The 18,888-nt window shown below is 39.3% G+C and overlaps 1 protein-coding gene across 3 annotated transcripts; it reads left to right on the top strand.

Annotated features, from left to right (window-relative positions):
- The first annotated feature begins 1,399 nt into the window (after positions 1 to 1,399).
- LOC109928226 (transmembrane protein 216-like) lies at positions 1,400 to 18,882 on the top strand. 3 transcript variants are annotated; one of them, XM_048606865.1, is made up of 7 exons: positions 1,406 to 1,447; positions 3,595 to 3,611; positions 4,008 to 4,101; positions 6,940 to 7,022; positions 9,081 to 9,173; positions 15,481 to 15,682; positions 17,351 to 18,882. In XM_048606865.1, exons 1-7 carry the CDS (start codon positions 1,431 to 1,433, stop codon positions 17,367 to 17,369), a joined length of 525 nt encoding a protein of 174 aa, XP_048462822.1. In that variant the 5' UTR covers positions 1,406 to 1,430; the 3' UTR covers positions 17,370 to 18,882. The 3 variants fall into 3 exon arrangements, with proteins under 3 accessions (XP_020383831.1, XP_048462823.1, XP_048462822.1); XM_020528242.2 differs by lacking the exon at positions 6,940 to 7,022 and having other exon boundaries at positions 1,400 to 1,447; XM_048606866.1 differs by lacking the exons at positions 6,940 to 7,022; positions 17,351 to 18,882 and having other exon boundaries at positions 1,400 to 1,447; positions 15,481 to 15,686.
- Positions 18,883 to 18,888: the final 6 nt, after the last annotated feature.

The following is an 18,888-nucleotide window of genomic DNA, read 5'->3' on the forward strand; positions in this document are numbered from 1 at the left end:
GAGGAACTGATTCACCCTTCCTCATTTGGTCATAAGATTGGTATAAGTTGATTTCTTTGAAGCAGAAGGGAAAGACTGGTTTGTTTTGGTTGACGACTATGGCTGTGAATAAATGTTGAATCTGTGCTTGATACCACAAGTGTCAAAACATTTGAGATTTTGAGAAGTTGGTTTGCAATTTATGGGTTTGCCAAGGTATTGGTATCAGATAATAGTCTGTGAAATACACATTAGTACTATGGTATCATCCAGCATCAAATGATGCTGCAGAAGGATGTGTACATGGGAAGAGGTCTTTGCAGAAATACTAGCTAAAGTTCCAAGTTTGGCAGTAATTCCCATGTTTCCACATGACACAAGGTAAACAAATTTCTGTTCTCAAAAAAATCACCACAGAATCTGCAATCAGTTGCTCAACTTACAAATTTGTGTTTAAACTCCTAGGACAAGATTTAACTTGCTTAAATCTCCTGTCAATAGCAAATCAAGACAAAATGAAGATGAGTAATGATAAATCTTGCATGAAATTCAGTGCATGTCAAGGTTAAAAACCACCAAAGGGATAAGAAGTAGTATGAAGTATGTGTTTGGAGTTGTTGTAAAGAGACTGGTCACATTCGTATGTCTAGTGAGGTTTGGAGAAACCGTTTGCTTGAAAAACAAAATCTGACAAAAGGATAGTGTGGTGGACCTCCCATAATCCAAATTCCACCTTCAGACCAAAGTAAAATTCAAGAATAAAGTGATCAGAAGGCAAATGAAAGTTTACCAGTGCCACAATAAATAAATTGGGATTAATATGAGTCAATCAAGGTCAGTCTCAAAATATTAAGTGGAATTGGTAATTAAAGTCCAAATTCAGAGTTGGCATAGTTGAATGTGTTTAGACTGAAGCCAAGGGAATGAAAGAAGATACTCAAAAATAATTGAGATTGGTTCATTTATTTAGGAAGGAAGAAGAAAATAACTTGTCAAATGATATTTTGTCAAACATATACTCGTTAAGAAAAAAACAGTCTGCGTGCAAATTACTTTTGGTACATTGGTCATGTATGTGTTCAGTTGTGAATGTAGTGAAAGCAAGCATGCAACCTACCTGGTACATTTCAGGTACTTTTGATATTGGTCTGGTCATATTATAATAGGGCAAGTGGAGGTAATATGCCATTTTAATGTGTTACTCAGTAGGCGGTTGTATATTACAGTTGCTTTGTTTCATTTGGAAAGGTCTTACAATAGATACACTCGTTCAATATCTGAATGCAATACACAGCAATTTCGTCATCTCCCAGGTGGCAGGGTCCTATACTCTGCCCAGTATGATTTTCAAAAGTACCCACCTTAAGGTGCGTGCCGCAGATAAACACAGCTCCGTTTGGGATTAGTTACCAGGAAGTGACGGAAAGACGCTGGAAGCTGTTGCTGTGTTAATGCAAAATGGCGAGAGGTGGGTGTACGGGTTGATGGCAGCAGAGGAGAAAGGAGATTTGAGGGGTTTCAGATAGAGGTTCAGGCAGCTTCGAGGAAGGGGGAAAAGCATGAGTAATTAAATCCGTCCTAAAATATGTTTAGGTAGATGCAAATTTGAAGTGTGAACCTTATCTAAGAGTACTGGCGATACTTACCATGAGCAGCATAGCGCTGCCTGGATTTTGTTCATGTGGTACTCTTTAAAATGGTGATTATTTAGAATAATTGAAAGATTAGTTTTCCTAATTACTTGCTATACCTGCATACTAAACTTCTGCGATTCATATAGGAAGAAAACCAGATCCCTCTGCATCTCCGAGATCCCTAATCTCTCAACCTTCAGATAACTAACTTTTTTATTTCAGAAACAAAAACAGAAATTGCTGGAAAAGCTCAGCAGGTCTGGCAGTATCTGTAGAGAGAAATTAGAGTTGATGTTTTGGGTCAAATGACTCTTTCTGGACAATTTCATATTTTCCCACTCTCTATTCCATTGCGATGTTTCCCCCCAACATGCTTGCCCCCTCTAGTGCAGGAGGGGAATTGGTTAGCTCAGTTGGATGGACACCTGGTTTACGATGCAGAGTGATGCCAACAGTTTGTGTTTAGTTCCTGCGCCAGCTGAGGTTTCTGAGGGACTGTTTTTCTCAAACTCTCCCCTGAGGTGTGGTGGCCTTCAGGTTATACCACCACTAGCCCTATGATCTGGTAACACTATGGTGACCATCCTTATTTTTAGTACAATAACATCCTTTTTATTTTTAATGAAGTAACCAGAACCAAACATAGTGCTCAAGTTGTGGCCTAACTAATCGGTTCTTGCATAGCTTCCCTACTTGTACAATGTATTTCAACTAATAAAATAAAGGATTCCGGATGCTGCCTTAACCACCTTATTGACCTCTCCTGCTAGTTTCAGGGATCTGTCTATTTTCACTCACAAGATCACTCACTTCGTCTACACCTCTTGGTATCCTCTTGTTAATTGTGTATTCCTTTGGCTTGTTACCTCCCTAGATGTATCACCTAATTTCTCTGGATTGAATTCCATCTGCCGCTTTTCTGCCTACCTAACCATTCTGTTGATATCTATTGATATCTTCATGTGGTTTACAGCTATTCTCCTTACCATCTTCAGTGCAGTCAATTTTTGTGATGTCTGTAAATTTCTTGATAAAACCACCAAGATTTAGATCCAAATCATTCATAAATACCACAAAAAGCAGGGGACCTCATACAGATCTCTACAAGGTCCCACTGGAAACATCCAGTGTCAAAAACTCCCATCAACAATTACCCTTTGCTTCCTGCCACTGTGCCAATTTGCTATCCACGTGGCCACATTCTCCTTAATTCCATGGGCTTTAATTTTTTTTTTAACCAGTCTGCCATATGGAGCCTTGTCAAAAGCATTGCTGAAATCCATGTAGACCGTATCAACTGTACTAATGTCATCAATTTGCCCATGTTACTTCCTCAAAATACTCATATTTTGGTCAGATGTGATCTTCCCATAACAAACCCATGCTTTACTGACAATTTATTCTGTCTCTTAAAATCGATTCTAAGAATTTGCTAACTTACTGTATGTCGAGAGGACTGGAAAATTATGGTCACATCTTCTGTTCCTTCCTGGCTTTATTTAACAGTCTGGGATATGTTTGAAATGGCCCTGGTCATTTTCACTTTCACTTTCACTGATTTCATTAACACTTCCTTTCTCAAGATGTCTATCATGTTCAATATTTCACATTCCTTTTTCTTAACTACAATATCAGCATTGTCACCCTCTTTTGTGAAGATGGATGCAAAGTATTCATTAAGACCATACCAACATCTTCCCTTTCTATACCTAAGTTTCCTTTTTGATCTTTTATGGACTCTATTCCTTCATTAGTTATTCTCTTACTCTTAATGGAGAGCTAAAACATCTTTAAGAGCAGCTGATTTCTTCCTCTCCAAATATTGATTGGAGCATTTTTAGAGGTGCTTGGCTTGATCAACTCTGGGCCTTCATGGTTTGTCTGACTCAGTGCTAGGTCAAATGGTGTGTTTTCAAATTTAAACAGTTCTAGGAACATATTTGCAACAGTTTTTTTAAATGATTTATGCTTTTTATTGCAGGAAAGGCTCCTCCCGTTGTATCCTTTTGTAAATTAAAGTTGCGCAAAATTTACTCTTTTGAGAATGCATGCAGAAGACGAAATTGAGGGTTTGAATAATGGCTGAGAGTTCTGGACTAGGAGTGTGTGAAGGGGAACAGGAGTTGAGTGTGGGAAAGTTATGGAAAGGCAGGCTTTCTACCAAACAACACTACTTTTTTTTTTGAAAAGCAAAAACTTTAGGTTCTTCAACCCTCTTTGAATTAGACCACAGCACAAAACAACCCACACCTGAATTGTTAGCCTTGTAATCAGAAATCTTATCAGCTCTAATCATTGGGTTATTCGACTAATACTAAATGTCTTACGAAATAAAAAAAAAGCTGCAATCGTGAAGATTTGTATGTGTATTGGTTCCTTAATGTTTTACATCAGCTCTCCTTAACTCCGCTGGAAGTTCTGCTGTTCCTGAACACCTGGTACTATGCAGTGTACTTTGTGGCAGAGATTCTTCTTTTCATATACAAAAGTAGGTTTTGAGTCCAATATTAAGAGTACATTTGGTTGTGGCGCTGTTGCAATTGACCCGAACCTTTTACAGGAAGTTAAGAATTTGATGTGATAAAATCAGGATGAGGTATTAGATAGTGCACATTAGTCTAGGCCTGTCAAATCAATAGTTTTAGGAGAGAAGAGGATAGAAAATTTACATAGATAAGGTTGTCTCATCCAAGTGCCTGATATAACTGGTCTACCAGGTTTTAACACTCATCTGTCAGGATAGTTCCATCAGATTGAGCACAGGAACCATCAATATGCTTCACTGCATGTGTTATGGAGCTAGTTGTTCATTGTCCATGTGAAATGCTTAATTCTTACGGGTCAGTTTCTGAAGGTACCATAGGATTCAACAACAACAAAACTTGTATTAATTAATTGCTTTAACATAATAAAATGTTTCATGGTGTTTCAAAATATTTGAGACAAATTTGACATTGGACTATATCAACTATATAGATAGATATTTTATCAAGTCATAAGGAGTGATTTCAAAAGAGGGGAGAGAAAGAAAGCCGAAGAGATTTAGGCTAGTAAATGACTACAGTGGCTCAGTGGTTTTCACTGGTTCCTCACAGCACCAGAGATCCAAGTTTGACTCTTGGATGACTGTCTGTGTGGAATTTGCACATTCTCCCCGAGTCTGTTTGGGTTTCTTGTGGGTGCTCTGGTTTCCTCCCAGAGTCCAAAGATGTGCAGGTTAGGTGGATTGGCTATGCTAAATTGCCCCCATGGTGTAAGGTTCTTGAATAGATTTGTAGCTTGATTTGTGGGTGCTGTGGTTGGTTTGCTCACTGAGCTGGTTCTTTAGTTTGCAGATGATGAAGCAATGTTGTGTTTTCCCGCCTGGTATTTAAACACTCACAACCAAAGTTGCGTGAAAACACTATTTAAACAAGTGATAACACTCTGCAGCAACCCTGAACTATGCCTAAACGAAGAAGAATACCTCGACCAAGTATTTAAGGACAATGGATACCCGAACAGCTGGGTCTAATGATGCCTATCACACAAACAATAACAGGAAGATACAGTACGCCCTGACTTACTCGTCACGTTACCATACATCAAGAACATATCCAAACTGACCACAAGACTCCTATGACCATTGGGCATCAGAGTAGCACACAAACCTACGTCAACTCTGTGCCAACTGCTAACTCAAACCAAAGACCCCTTACCCACAATGGACAGAACCAATGTGATATACAAGATTCCATTCAAGGACTGGACAAACATTACATTGGACAGACAGGAAGGAAACCGGCCACAAGAATACGTGAACACAAACTAGCAACAAAAAGACACGCTCAATACTCACTCACAACATCAGGATCCTAGGACAAGCCAAACAGAGACAAGTACGGGAATTTCTTTAGGCTTGGTTCTCCATCAAGAAGGCCATCAATAAACGTGTAGAATCAGACTCTATATACACACCACTGCGAAGAAAAACCAGAAACGAGGTAATTAAATCCAGCGGACCCCAAAGTTTAAACACCAGGCGGGAAAACACAACAGCGCTTCATCGGAGGCTGCTCTGATGATGATACCCAGCAGGGTAATGAAATGTCTGAGAACTAAAGAATCAGCTCGGCGAGCAAACCAACCACTGTCCCCATAGTGTCCATGGATGTGTGGATTAGGTGGATTAGCCATGGCAAATGCAGTGTTACAGGGATAGGGTAGACAGCTGGGTCTGGGTAGGATGCGTTTTGGAGGGATGGTGTGGACTAGATAGGCTGAATGGTCTCCTTTGAAAATTCTGAAAAGAAACTCATTCTTGGAACAGACAGAAATGAATTCTTTGTTTAAACCTTTCATGAGTTAGCAGCCTCTTTTTCTGAACTGACCTCAAATTTATCTACTGCTAAATTCTGAGTGATTTGTAACCAAGCCTATTGGATAATTTATAAAACTGTCTGATTGAAACTGATCATCTCCTAAAATGACTTTTGCATTTATCCAGAGATAATTAATTGGCCTGTAGCATGCTCTGGACGTGTTTTCCCAGATAGTCTTTCAAACAATTTATGTTCCAACATATATGGAGAGCTACGAGCACAGATCTTGCAGTCTCCGGAGAGCCAGGGACTGGATTTACTCTAAAATACGCACGTCTGGACCCTTTGGAAAATCCTGAGTCAGTTTACAGTATAAGCTGGTTGCCTTGGAAATTTAAACCCGGCATGTGGAACAAACTGAAAAGTCTCCCAGCTCTGAGTTGGAGTTGAAGACTTTGGAGGGTTCCAACTGACTTACCTGTGCAGTCTGGGAAATGTGAAGAGGATTAAACAAATAAAAAACAGAAATTGCTGAAAGAACTATGGCAGTACCTGTGGAGAGAAAGAAGAATTAGCCTATCGGGTCAGTGACCCTTCTTCAGAACTGATTGTAGCTAGGAAAAGTAGCTTGAGGATTAAAACGTATTCCAGCTCCTGGATAATTATACAACTGAACCCCAACCTGTTCCCCCACCTCCCAACCCAGCACCTTGCCTATCTACCTCACTCACTTGCCACTGTAGGACCTCCACTGTGTTTGAAAGAGGCTTTTAATCTCTAAACTATATGGCCGTGTCTACTATATTTAAGTAAATAAAAAGGAGGTATGGCTTCCAGTAGGATTTCCTGCACTCTCCTCTGAGATGATTTCTGCGCTTGGAGATTTGTGCAGCATTGGAAGACACGCCTGACATTGCACAGTTTCTTATGTGTGACATTTCATCTGATTTGGTACCAAAGTATAGATTCTGGTCCAGATATAAAGAATTGGGCCCTTATAACAAATGCATTTCCCATTCTCTTAGATATTTTTCAAACAACTTGTTCAGCATTGTTATTGCATACCTCTGGAGCAGTTGGAACTTGAACCCGGGCCCCTGGCTCAAAGGTAAGGACCACTGCACCATAGACAGACTGCCTACATTGGTAACTGCTGTTATATATTTGATGTTTTTGTGTATCATTAATATGCTACAAGGTTCTTGTGATGCAGTGCTAGTAATTCTACACTGAGCCAGAGGGTGTGGGTTGAGGTCCCACATGCTCTAAAGGTGCATAACAATATGTCTGAACAGGTTGGTTTAACAATATCTGGAAGTTCAAAATGGCATGTCCTTTGGTGGAAGAATGTCGTTATTATGCTACAGGGCTGTTGTGGTGCAGTGGTAGTCTCCCTGCCTCTGGGCCACCTGACCTGGGTTCAAGTCCGACCTGCTTCACAGATGCATAATCTCTGAACAGGTTCATTAGAAACATTTCTTTTTAAAAGCTGGTTAGGAGCATAGGAACAGTAGTAGGCCATTCAGCCCCTTGAGCCTGTTCTGCCATTCAATGAGATCATGGCTGATTATGGCCTAAATTCATATACTTGCCTTTAGCCCATATCCCTTAATACCTTTGCCCAACAAAAACAAGCTAACTCAGATTTAAAATTAACAACTGATCTAGCACCTACTGCCATTTGTGGAACAAACATCTGTCACACTTTGAGTGTAGAAGTGCTTCTGACATCTAGAAATGCTTCCTAACATCTCCTGAATGGTCTAGCCCTGATTTTTAGACTATGCCCCCTAATTCTAGAATCCCCAACCATTGGAAATAGTTTATTTTTATTCGTCCTGTCTTTTCCTGTTAATATCTTGAAGACTTTGGCCCTTAATCTTCTAAACTCTAGAGAAAACAGGCTAGATTGTATAATCTCTCCTCACGAGTTAACCCCTGAAGTCCAGACAGGAATCTTGTAAACCTACGTTGTACTCCCTGCAAAGCCAATGTATCCTCCCTAAGGTGTGATGCCCAGATTTGCTCACTGTATTCCAAGTGAGGTCTAACCAGGGTTTTGTACAACTGCAGCATAGCTTTTACATCCTTATACTGAAGTCACCTAGATATAAAAGCCAGCATTCTGTTAGCTTTCTTGATTATGTTCTGCACCTGTTTGTGACATCTTAATGATCAATGCACCTGAACCCCATGCTCCTTTGGCCTCCACTTTTTCTAACTTCATGTCATGTTGTAAGTACCCTGATCTATCCTTTTTTTGGTTCAAAATGGGGAACCTCACACTTGCTTACTCTGAACTCCACCTGGCAGTAAGGGGTCTGTAGAGCAAGAGACCTGGGTTCAATATCATTTGCTCCGGAGATTAACATGAAGCTGGAATAGGGGGAGGAAAGGGGAGGTACTCAGCCTTTTTAATATATATGGGTTCTGGTGGTGCGCTGGCAGTGTCCCTGCCTCTTGGCCAGGAGGCCTTGATTCAAGTCCCACCTGCCCAGAGGTGAGTAATAAATTCTAAACAACCCATTCAGAGATGTTATCTATTGCTAATATGCAAGGGGGCTAGTGGTGCAACAGTGGTGTCCCTGCCCCTGAGCCATGAGGCCCAGAGTCAAGCCTATCTGCCCTAGAGGTATGTTACATTGGTCTGAAGAGGTTGATTAAAATGACTAAGCTGAGATCTCTTTAGAATCTGAGGGGTCTTGTGGCGCAGTGGCAGAGTACCTACCTCTGGGCTAGAAGGATTTGAGTCCGATGTACTCTGGAGATACGTCGTAACATTTAAGCAGGTTACTAAAAATAATTACAAATCTTCCTACTAGTCCAGGATTATTCTAAAGGGTGAGGACAATTCATGATAAGCCCCTCCATAAATACCCTTTCTCTGTCCTATCTGTCTTCATCTGTAACACCAAAAGTTTATATCATTAAAATGCTCGGGTAGTTTTGGGACAGTGGTAGTGTATCTACCTCTGGGCTAGGAAGCATGGCTTCAAACCTCATCTGCTCCACAAGTGTGTAATAATATATTTGAACAGCTTGTTTGGAAAATATCTATTGTTGATATGTTTTTGCTGTGGCAGTGTCTGGTCTTATCCTATACAAACAATGTGCATAAGTCATTATTTTCCACTGCTTGTAATATTTTCTGCTCTGTATATTGTAGGTCAGCTGTTACCATATACCTCTGCAAATCTGACTTTGGATCTAGTGATGCTGTTTCTGTACCTTGGAGTTGAAATAATGAGAATATTTTTTGGTAAGTGACCACACAACAGGCAATGTAGTTCTCACCACAAAGTCAAACCTTGATCTGTCCCCCAACTCTTGTTACTTTCTGCTTCTAGGAATATCGTGCTTTTTTGCCCCCCTACCTTTCTAATCTGACATTCAAATCCTCATTCTTTACCATGCACCTAAATACCACAGTTATTTTCCCCACCTGGATTTCTTCATTGCTGTTCTTCCCAGCCTCTGCACAAAATAACTTCTCATCCTTGATGAATTATTTTCATTTCATTATGTTGTGTCTCTCAGTTAACTGCCCCGCTATCCTTCCTTCATCGCTCCCTCCATTTATTCATGACAATCTCCTTGACATTAACATCACACATGGCCAGTCAAAGATAAGGGCATTGCTGATCAATATTCTTAATACTTATGTACCTCCTCCATCCACCCACCCATTCAATCATACTTCCTTCTGTGGCTGCTTCTGGGAAGATTCACCCTCCTAATTCATTTCCAACAGCACTTTGAAAATCCCACTGCCTAATCTTTGACTGTCTGTTCTATGTAACATTTCCAAAGTTACAACTCTGCTTAAACAAACATTTGACCTACTTTTGATGTCCTAGTTTCCATGAAACCATTAGTGTCTCTCGCTGGACTATCCCAGTTAATTTTCTTGACTGCAAATCTTAAACTGTTCTTCCCTGTCTCATCTTCCTCCTTTACCTCCTATAACAAGTGCAATGAGGTCATGGATTTCTTTGCTGCCATGTTTGAGACCATCCAATGGGTTTCTGTGTTGTCGCCCCCCCCCCACCCCCCACAACCTTTCCCTACATCATGAGGACAAACTTTCTCCAGGTTCCCTCCACCCTAGCCTTAAACTTGCATTTCCTGTATTTACTCTTGTATTCTGTTTTTGTACCCATTTCTTGCCACTTTGGCCTGATTTCCATGAAACTGCTGATCATCCTAACTTCTTTCTTGATCCCCATGTTTGCTGATATTGTTACAGTTCTCTCTTGTCAGGTTGTGTCCCCTCCTCCTTCAAATTTGTCATCATCACTCTTCTTGGTGGAAAAAAAAATTCTTGATCCCTCTGTTCTTCCATCTCCAGCCTTTCTTCCCTCCCCAAAGTCCATGAATGTATTGTTGCCTCCTAAATCCTGGTACATCTATGTTTGAATCCTTGCTAGATTTCCACTCCCTGCCACAATACAAAATGGGTTTTTACGAAAGTCTCAAAGGACATCCTATGTGACTCGACAAAGGTTAAACTACCTTTTCTCATCTTCTTAAGCTTGGATCTTTGCCAAGTCTTTGACTTGATTTCACACATCCTCTTCCAATGTCTCTTCAAGAAACAATCCTGTTGAATGTGACTGTATTACCTAGGGGAGGTGATGGCCTAGTGGTATTGTCACTGGACTGTTAATCCAGAGACCCAGAGAGTGGTCTGGGGATCTGGGTTCGAATCTCGCCACAGCAGATGATGCAATTGGAATTCAATAAGTATCTGGGATTACTGTGAATCCATTGTTGATTGTGAGGAAACACCCATCTGGTTAACTGATGTCCTTCAGGGAAGGAAACTGCCACCTTACCTGGTCTGGCCTAAGACCCACAGCCTTCTGGGAAATTAGGGATGGGCAATAATTGCTGCCTAACTAGCAATACCCTCATCCCGTGAATGAATAAAAAAAAAACTGGCGGCTCAGCTATCCAACTGTAGCCAGCGTATCACTTGCAATGGTTCTATTCCTGCTTCTGTACCATTATACACAATTGTTACATTCACAGATACATTGGTGGCTGGGGTGGTAATAGGCCATTTGCTTACAGCAGAAGAGCATGCTTCCATTAGCATGTCATGTTTCAAGTGACCCCAGTTAACATAAAATCTGAGATTGTTGTACTATCAGGTTGCATGCTCTGATAATATCATGAGTTTGTACCTTGATGGTTTATTGAACATGATACATAACGCATCACCTTTCTCAAACTTTCCACTGTTTCTAAGTTGTCAAACTACTTACTTGACATCCAGTACCGGATGAGCAGAATTTCTCTCTACTTAAATATCGTGAAGACCAAAGTGATTGTCATCAGTCATTGCTGCTAACTGCATTCCCTAGCTACCAACTCCCCATCTCCCAGGCAATTATCTGAGAATAAACCAGATCATTTGCAACCTTGCTGTCATATTTGACCCCAAGATGCACTTCTATCTTCATAATTCATGACATCATTAAGATTTTCTGTTTCTATCTCCATGGCATTGTCCCTGCCAGCTCATTTGTTGAAATCCATCTCCATATGTTTCTTTTAACCTTCAGACTTGAGTATCCAAAAGTGCTCCTCGCTGGTCTCTCACATTCTACCTTCCATAAACCAAAAGCCATCCAAAACTCGACGACATGTCCAACTCTAATCAATTCCTTTTTACCCATCATTCATGCTTGCTGATCTAAATTGACCCCTGTTAAGCAACATTTTGGATTTTAATTTTCTTATCCTTGTTTTCAGATAGCTTCAATTGTTTCATCCTCCCTATGTGTGCAATTTCCTTCATCTCTACAAACTCCAATGTATCTGTGCCCCTCTAATTCTATCTTTTTGATCATCTTTAATTTTAATTGTTCCATACTGATTGCTGTATCTTCACCTGCCAAGACCTTAAGTTCTTGAATTTCTTTCTAAACTTCTCCGGCTGTCTCCTCGTTTAAGATGCTTCTTAAAATCTTCTTCTCCTCAGGCTGAATGACCAAAAACAAAATATCTCCTTATGGTGATACAGTGGTTTGCTTTATAACACTCCAGTGAAGCCATCTTGGACTGTTTTACGATGTGAAAGATGCTTTATGAATACAAGTCGTTATTGTTACAAGTGAATTTTGAAATTTTGTACAAAAAACAATTTGCATTTATACGGTGCTATTAATGTAAAATGTCTCGGGTGCTTCACAAGCATTAACCAAATTACATAAGTGAAAATGTATGCAATTTTTAACATGCTTAAAGCTCTCACCGGAGGTTAGTGGGTGAAGGTACTGCCTGCAGTAGCAATTCTATTTCTGTAGCAGAAACATCTCAGAGCAATTTACGTAGCAGTGGGCAAGAAGAGTGAACACAAAGCTTGAAGAGAAGAGCAGGGCTGGGAGCTCAATTGCTTTGTCAAAAGTTGTGAAGCCTTTTGAAAGTTGAAAATGAAGATAATATTATTGAGGACAAGAGTCCCTAAAGGCAGGGACAATAGTGTTTGGGAGACTGAAGATTACTGACATAGAGACAGCAGGGCACAAGGAACAAGGGAATGCTGGTTTCAGAGAAATAGAAGCTTCTCATGAGGATGTCCAGCTAGAAGAGATAGCTGAGATGTAGCATAGCAAGGCTGTTGATGAATTTGAAGATAGGACATTAAAATCAACTTGAGCTTGGCTTTCTATTGAAGTTTAAATATAATTGTCCTCTCATCTACCGGCCCCCACCCAGTCAACTTGTTTTCTTCTTTATCTCATTTCCTGATGTTGACGTTTTAACTATTTTGTGTTTGGGCTTAGGTTTATCCCAAATTGTGCCAAGTTAAGAACACTTTAATCCTGAGATACTAGTCTCGTGGTGCATCTGAATCATGCCATGGTTTTTGTACACATTCTTGCTTTTGGGTAAGAAGGTTAATGGTTCAATTCCTATTCCAGAAACTTGGCCTCTGTAATCCAGTTTGACATTTCAGTGCAGTGATATATGCTATATGTTAAATTGAGTCACCTCTTAGGTGAACATAAAAGATGCTGTATGATTATTTTTCAAAGATTAGCAGAGGAGTTCCTCTCAATTCTCAACCAGGATCTTTTAAAAATCTGTTTGTTAATGCATTGTAGTTTGAGGATTCTGGCTGTGAACCAATTGTTTGATGTGTTTCCATCATTATAATAATAACTACACTGAAGGAGCATTTAATTAGCTTTGAATTGTACTAAAATTGTAAAAAAAAAACTAGAGAAATGTGAATTTTTAATTTTTTACTTTCCGTAACGAAGCTAAAACTTGACCTACCTTTGCATCCTTAATGCAGTCAAATGCTTCAGATAATAAAAGTTATTTTGGAACTTTGTGTAATCCTTCATTCTGGTTGAGATGACTGGCTATGTTTCAGTCATAGAATCATAGAATCCCTGAAGTGTGGAAAGAGGCTATTCAACCCATCGAATGCACACCAACCCTCCAAAGGGCATCCCACCCAGACCCCACCCTATCCCCGTAACCCCACATTTACCCTGGCTAACCCATATAGCCTGCACATCCCTGGACACTATGGACAATTTAGCATGGCCAATCCACCTAATCTGCACATCTTTGAATTGTGGGAGGAAACCAGAGCACCCACAGGAAGCCCACGCAGACACAGGAGAATGTGAAAACTCCACACAGACAGTCACCCAAGGCTGGAATTGAACCGCAGGCCCTGGTGCTGTGAGGCAGCAGTGCTAGTCAGTTAGTAGTTTCTGAGATTGTCTGGTTGGATTTCATATTCTGGGATCAGAATTGACAGAAACAAGTGATAAGTTCATGTTCAGGTGTGTCAGATCTAATAAAGTTTATGACAAAACAAAGATGGGAGATGGGTGGAGAAGCCTGGTGAGCCTGGATGTTGGTCAGTGGCAGTTGGCAGCATAGCGTCTGGCAAACCTAGGCGAATTTCACCCAGCACAGGTGAAAGCATGCCCAGTGCGGGGAAGAACGAGCCCTCATGGGGAGCGTCTGCAGGCCCTTGGCTTAAGAAAGAATTGCAATGTTTAACTTTTAACTTTTAACTTCTTTATTTTTCTACTTTATACTAAGAAGAACTTATACTAAGTTGAACTTTTTAACTTGCATCTTTATTTTTACATTATTGGACCTGAGATCTTGTACCTATGTACCTTTTGTACCTAAGATGGCACTGGGAATGGTGGCATTGTACACTTTTAACTGTACTCCTGTACCCTGTACTTGAGTACACGTGACAATAAAACCTAAATCTAAAGTAAACAAAAACAGAAAATGCTGAAGAAACTCAACAGTTCAGGCAGTATCTGCGGATACAGAGAGCAGTTAATGGTGCAGGCCAATATCATTTAATTAGAGCTGATTATTTATGGGAATAATTGATGCCATTGAACCTGAAAAAGTTTCTGAAGACCATAAAAATATATTTTTCTGTTGGCTGAAATCTTCCAGTCAAGCTGTCTTGTATCTTGCCTTGGTCTCTGTATCTACAGAAAAATCTGTCGAAGGTGCCTGTGAGCAAGAAATGAAAAATATTTTCAAAATCGGTGAGGAATTGATATGTAGAGAAGGAGCCAGAAGAAAAGGGAAGCTTTTGTGTTAGAATAAAACTAGAACATGGTAGAGTGTTGTTATGGACTGGACCAAACCCCCTCAAAGTATGTTAAGAAGATAGCCTAAACCTCAACTACTTCTTATTTTAGAGGCAAGGACCAGATGTTGTGTTTCAGATGCAATTTGATTGGTCAAACTTGTGGTCTTGAAGTAAAACACATTTTATTCATACACTATAGTTAAAATACAATAAAAAAAGAAATTGGAATAACAACTCCATTGGAAAACTTAACAGAATATTGGACTATTTAACTACAAAACTGTAACTGTTCCAACATAGTAACATGCCATAAACATACTCTTGGCAAAGACAATGTCAGTAGAATAGATTGTCTCACGATAAAACATCAACAACAAAATCTCAGAGAGTGAGAGTGAGAGAAGCAGGGAGTGATGTACTACAACTTCCAAACCCAACCGCCACTGAGAAAGTAAAATTCCTGGCTCTGGGGGAGCTTGATCCCACCCATTCAGGCTACTTCTATCGTTCCAACTTTAATAAAACCAAGTAAAGTTGTTCACTTTATTGGATTAAAATAGAGAGCTCCACAGCTCTATCTTAAAACCTCTCTTCACAAAAAAACCAGGACAAAATACACCTCTTAAAGCCACAGTGTCATCACAGTGTGAACTGAGTGACTCATCTTGACGGGAAAGAAGCAGTTTACCTGCAGAGAGGCTTGATAAGATTTTATTTATTGTCTTATGTGGAACACATTAGATTGAGAAGGGAGCAGCATAGGCAATTAAGGTGGCATGGACTGAAAGTGCTGAGAGAGTACTTATCAGATGAGGACAGATGACTTCTATAGCTCAGGAGTCAAGCAGCTTTAACCTTTCAGGATAATGTGGTGTAACAGAGATGCTTGAACTCATAGCAAGTATTCAGCACTTTTAAGATAAGGGGTAATCTTGTTAAATTTCATCTAACGTTCCTGTTAATTCCCCCTTAGGTTCCAAGGGGAATCTGTGCCAGCGTAAGGTACCTCTCACCATTAGCCTGCTGCTTGTTGGACCATCTACAATAATGGCTGTTTATTATATGCTGCTCCAGACCTACGTTCTGAAGTTGGAAGTGACCATCAATGCAATATTATTGGTGTTTTACGTTTTTGAACTGGTTCTATACACTGTGGGTTTGATAAGTTTCTCGAGGTGAGGGAGAACAATATGTCCTTGTCGATTTTTAGATGTTAGTCTAAATGCATTTAATTATGTAAATCTCATTAATATAAATTTTGATATAGGTTTGAGAGTGATATTGAAATTTGAAGTGTCTCCTGCCAATTTGAATCTAATCCACCCTTCCCTCATATAAAAGTATTGATTCTTTCAGTTTCATAATTTTGTCTAGTGCACGCCTCCAACAACTAAGTAAGTGACCAATCTTCATATTAAAGATTGATTAGTTCATATAAGCAGGTTTTAATAGCATTGAAACTAAGCACATTTCTTTAATAGACCAACATTCATTAGGGAATGCCAGATAGACATCAGGAGTGTGCATTCTTGACTAGTTGGTTATCCTCTTTTTGGGTCCATTTGCTTTTCTAGTTATGATAAGCTAACTTGAAATTGAGAAAGTATGAATTCAGATCTTTCAAGTCTATGTTATTCTGATCAAAATAATAATGTGAACTGAGTCATCATGAAAGTGTTTTTTTTGTTACGGAAAAACCTTTGTTAAAGGCTACAAGGCACAATGCTGTGCAACACCAAGACTAATGACAGTATGAGGGAAGATTCCCTATGTCAGTGGTTATTCGGTGACATTGATTTTGTGAAACTTGTTTGTTGTGAGGAAAGAGAATGAAGGAAACTATTGTTCTACAGTTTTGAGGCCCTGAGAAGACATTGAAATAAATTTTGATTTCAAAACTAAGAACGCAAGAGGAAAGTTATTTTTTAAAAATGGCTATATTTTAATAGAATTTATAAAGTATTAAAATAGTCTGAATTAATTGAAAAATTCTGAGAAACTACTCCATTATGTGATTAGATACAGGGATAAAATTTATTGACTCCACTGAAGGAATGGAATGAGACCATTTAACCCATTAAAGTTTGTTCTATTCAGTGGGCAATGTGACCTTGCACACTGAACATTCCTTCTGTAATGATTGCATTGTCATCTCGAGGGCAACACAAAAAATGAGGAGGAGAAAACGGACCTGAGACCAATTTACACAGATCTTAATGATTTCTCCATTCTCTAAAGCAGTCGGGCAAATTTTAGGAGTTCAGAGTTACTCATCATGGTTCACAATTTAAGTTAATTAAACATTTTACCCCGAGTAGCTGACAGTGTTTTATTATCTCAGGAACATGTGTATTGTCCTTTAAAAGGATTCTTTAATGATTCCATGATTCTATCACTCACCAAAAATATCATGGAAATTTGAAACAGAACAGAAATTACTGGAGAAACTCAGCAGGTCTGGCAGCATCTGTGGAGAGAAAGCAGTTAACATTTTGAGTCTTCTGCACTGAAACGATTCTGTGATTCGTGTCTATTCTGAAGAAGAGTCATTGGACTTGAAATGTTAACTCTGCTTTCTCTCTACGTATGCTGTCAGACCTGCTGAGTTTCTCTAGCAATTATTGTTTTTCGTTTCAGATCTTCAGCATTTGCAGTTCTTTGTTTTATTATCATGGAAATTAGTTTGAGGGCAATAACTGAGAATCTAACCCAACTCCTTTACCAAATAATGATTGCTTCTAGTCCTCGTATAGGTTATTTAAAATATTAAAATAATTTCCATGAGTAAATATGTATGGTAGCTGAAGGATGATTTCAATTTCTTATTTTGTTTTGTTTCTTAGTGTAATCATCAACGACTGAGAATCTGCAGAGATGGAAAGTATCCGTAACTGATGAGATATTTCTCTACTCTGGCCGCAAAATAATTATAATCATTCTAATGCTATTTTTGTAAGTGGTTGCAAGTGTTAAGGATAATTTTCCAATATTTTATACTGCTTTATAGTCAGCACTGAGTTTTTCATTTTGCTCAATTTATTTTGTATTTATTTTGTCGTTTATTTCCTCACTTGTCAGCAGTGGAAAGATGGTTTGATGTCAAATACACTTTTGAACCAGCCCTTTTAAGGCATATGAGAGCACCCTGTAGAAGTCCTTCTCTCTTGTTCTTTTCTTATACAGTAATATAATATTTACTGAAGTTACTTAGCGCAGTTGTGCTTCCACCCTCATTTACTTCCTTTTCTCTCATGTCTTCTGATGACATTGAATTCTTTCTCTCTTTTGAGAGAATATATGCACAGTTTTCATATTCTTATCTCGTAGCTTCAAGCCAATTGACTTCATCCAGCTTTCACAATTGGAACTCCATCCACCATCATAAACACTCCTTTCCTTCACCACTGACACACTGTGGTAGCTGCGTGCATCATCTATAAGGCGCAATGACAACACCTTCCAAACTTGCAATCTGTACCATCTAGAAGGACAAGCGCAGCATATGCATGGGAATGTTATCATCTCCAACTTCCCCTCCAACCCACACACCATCCTGACTTGTAACAAAATCACTGTTAATTCACTGTCACTGGGTCAAAATCCTGGAACTCCATTCCTAATACCATTTTTGTGCCCTAGATCCCCTGTGGCCTGCAGTGGTTCAAGAAAGTGGCTTACTGCCAATTTCTGAAGTACCGTTAGAGATGGGCAATAATTAATCGGCCTGTTCAGTGATGTCCAGATCCCATGAATGAGTTTAATAAAATAAAATTTAGTTCATATAATAGTGGATATTTCTTACCATTGCTCAAAGTAAATCATATGTTACAATGTTTGACAGAGAGTATTATATCAGGTAATGTACAATGTGATATACCACTCCTGGGAAATGTGTAACTTGGTCTTTCCCTTGAGCAGGCAAATGTGAAGTGACTTTATACTACTCTTTATGCCTCAGTTGTTTTCTGAATTAATTCAACGGCACGTTTTGTCTCTTTAACTAAGGAAGGATATACTTGCGTAGAGGTAATGGGCTGAAGGATATCGGGTTTGTTCTACAAGATGAGAATGTGGAGACTCTGCATATATTCTCAAGATGAGAAGATGATTTCATACAAGAAAAAAAACTAAATTCTTACAGGGCTTGACAGGTTAGATGCAAGATGGATATTTTCCCTGACTGGAGGGACCCAGAAGCAGGGGACATAGTATAAGAGGAAGGCCATTTAGGACTGAGGTGTGGATTTTCTTCCCTGAGTGTTTTGATTCTTTATAATTCTCTAACCTAGAGGTCTGTGGAGGCTCAGTCATTGACTATATTCAAAACAGATGGATACTTTCCTGGATATTAAATATGTCAAATGATACGGTGCTGGAAAAT

Source organism: Rhincodon typus, chromosome 17 (genome assembly GCF_021869965.1).
Source record: "Rhincodon typus isolate 14 chromosome 17, sRhiTyp1.1, whole genome shotgun sequence".
Taxonomy (NCBI): Eukaryota; Metazoa; Chordata; class Chondrichthyes; order Orectolobiformes; family Rhincodontidae; genus Rhincodon; species Rhincodon typus.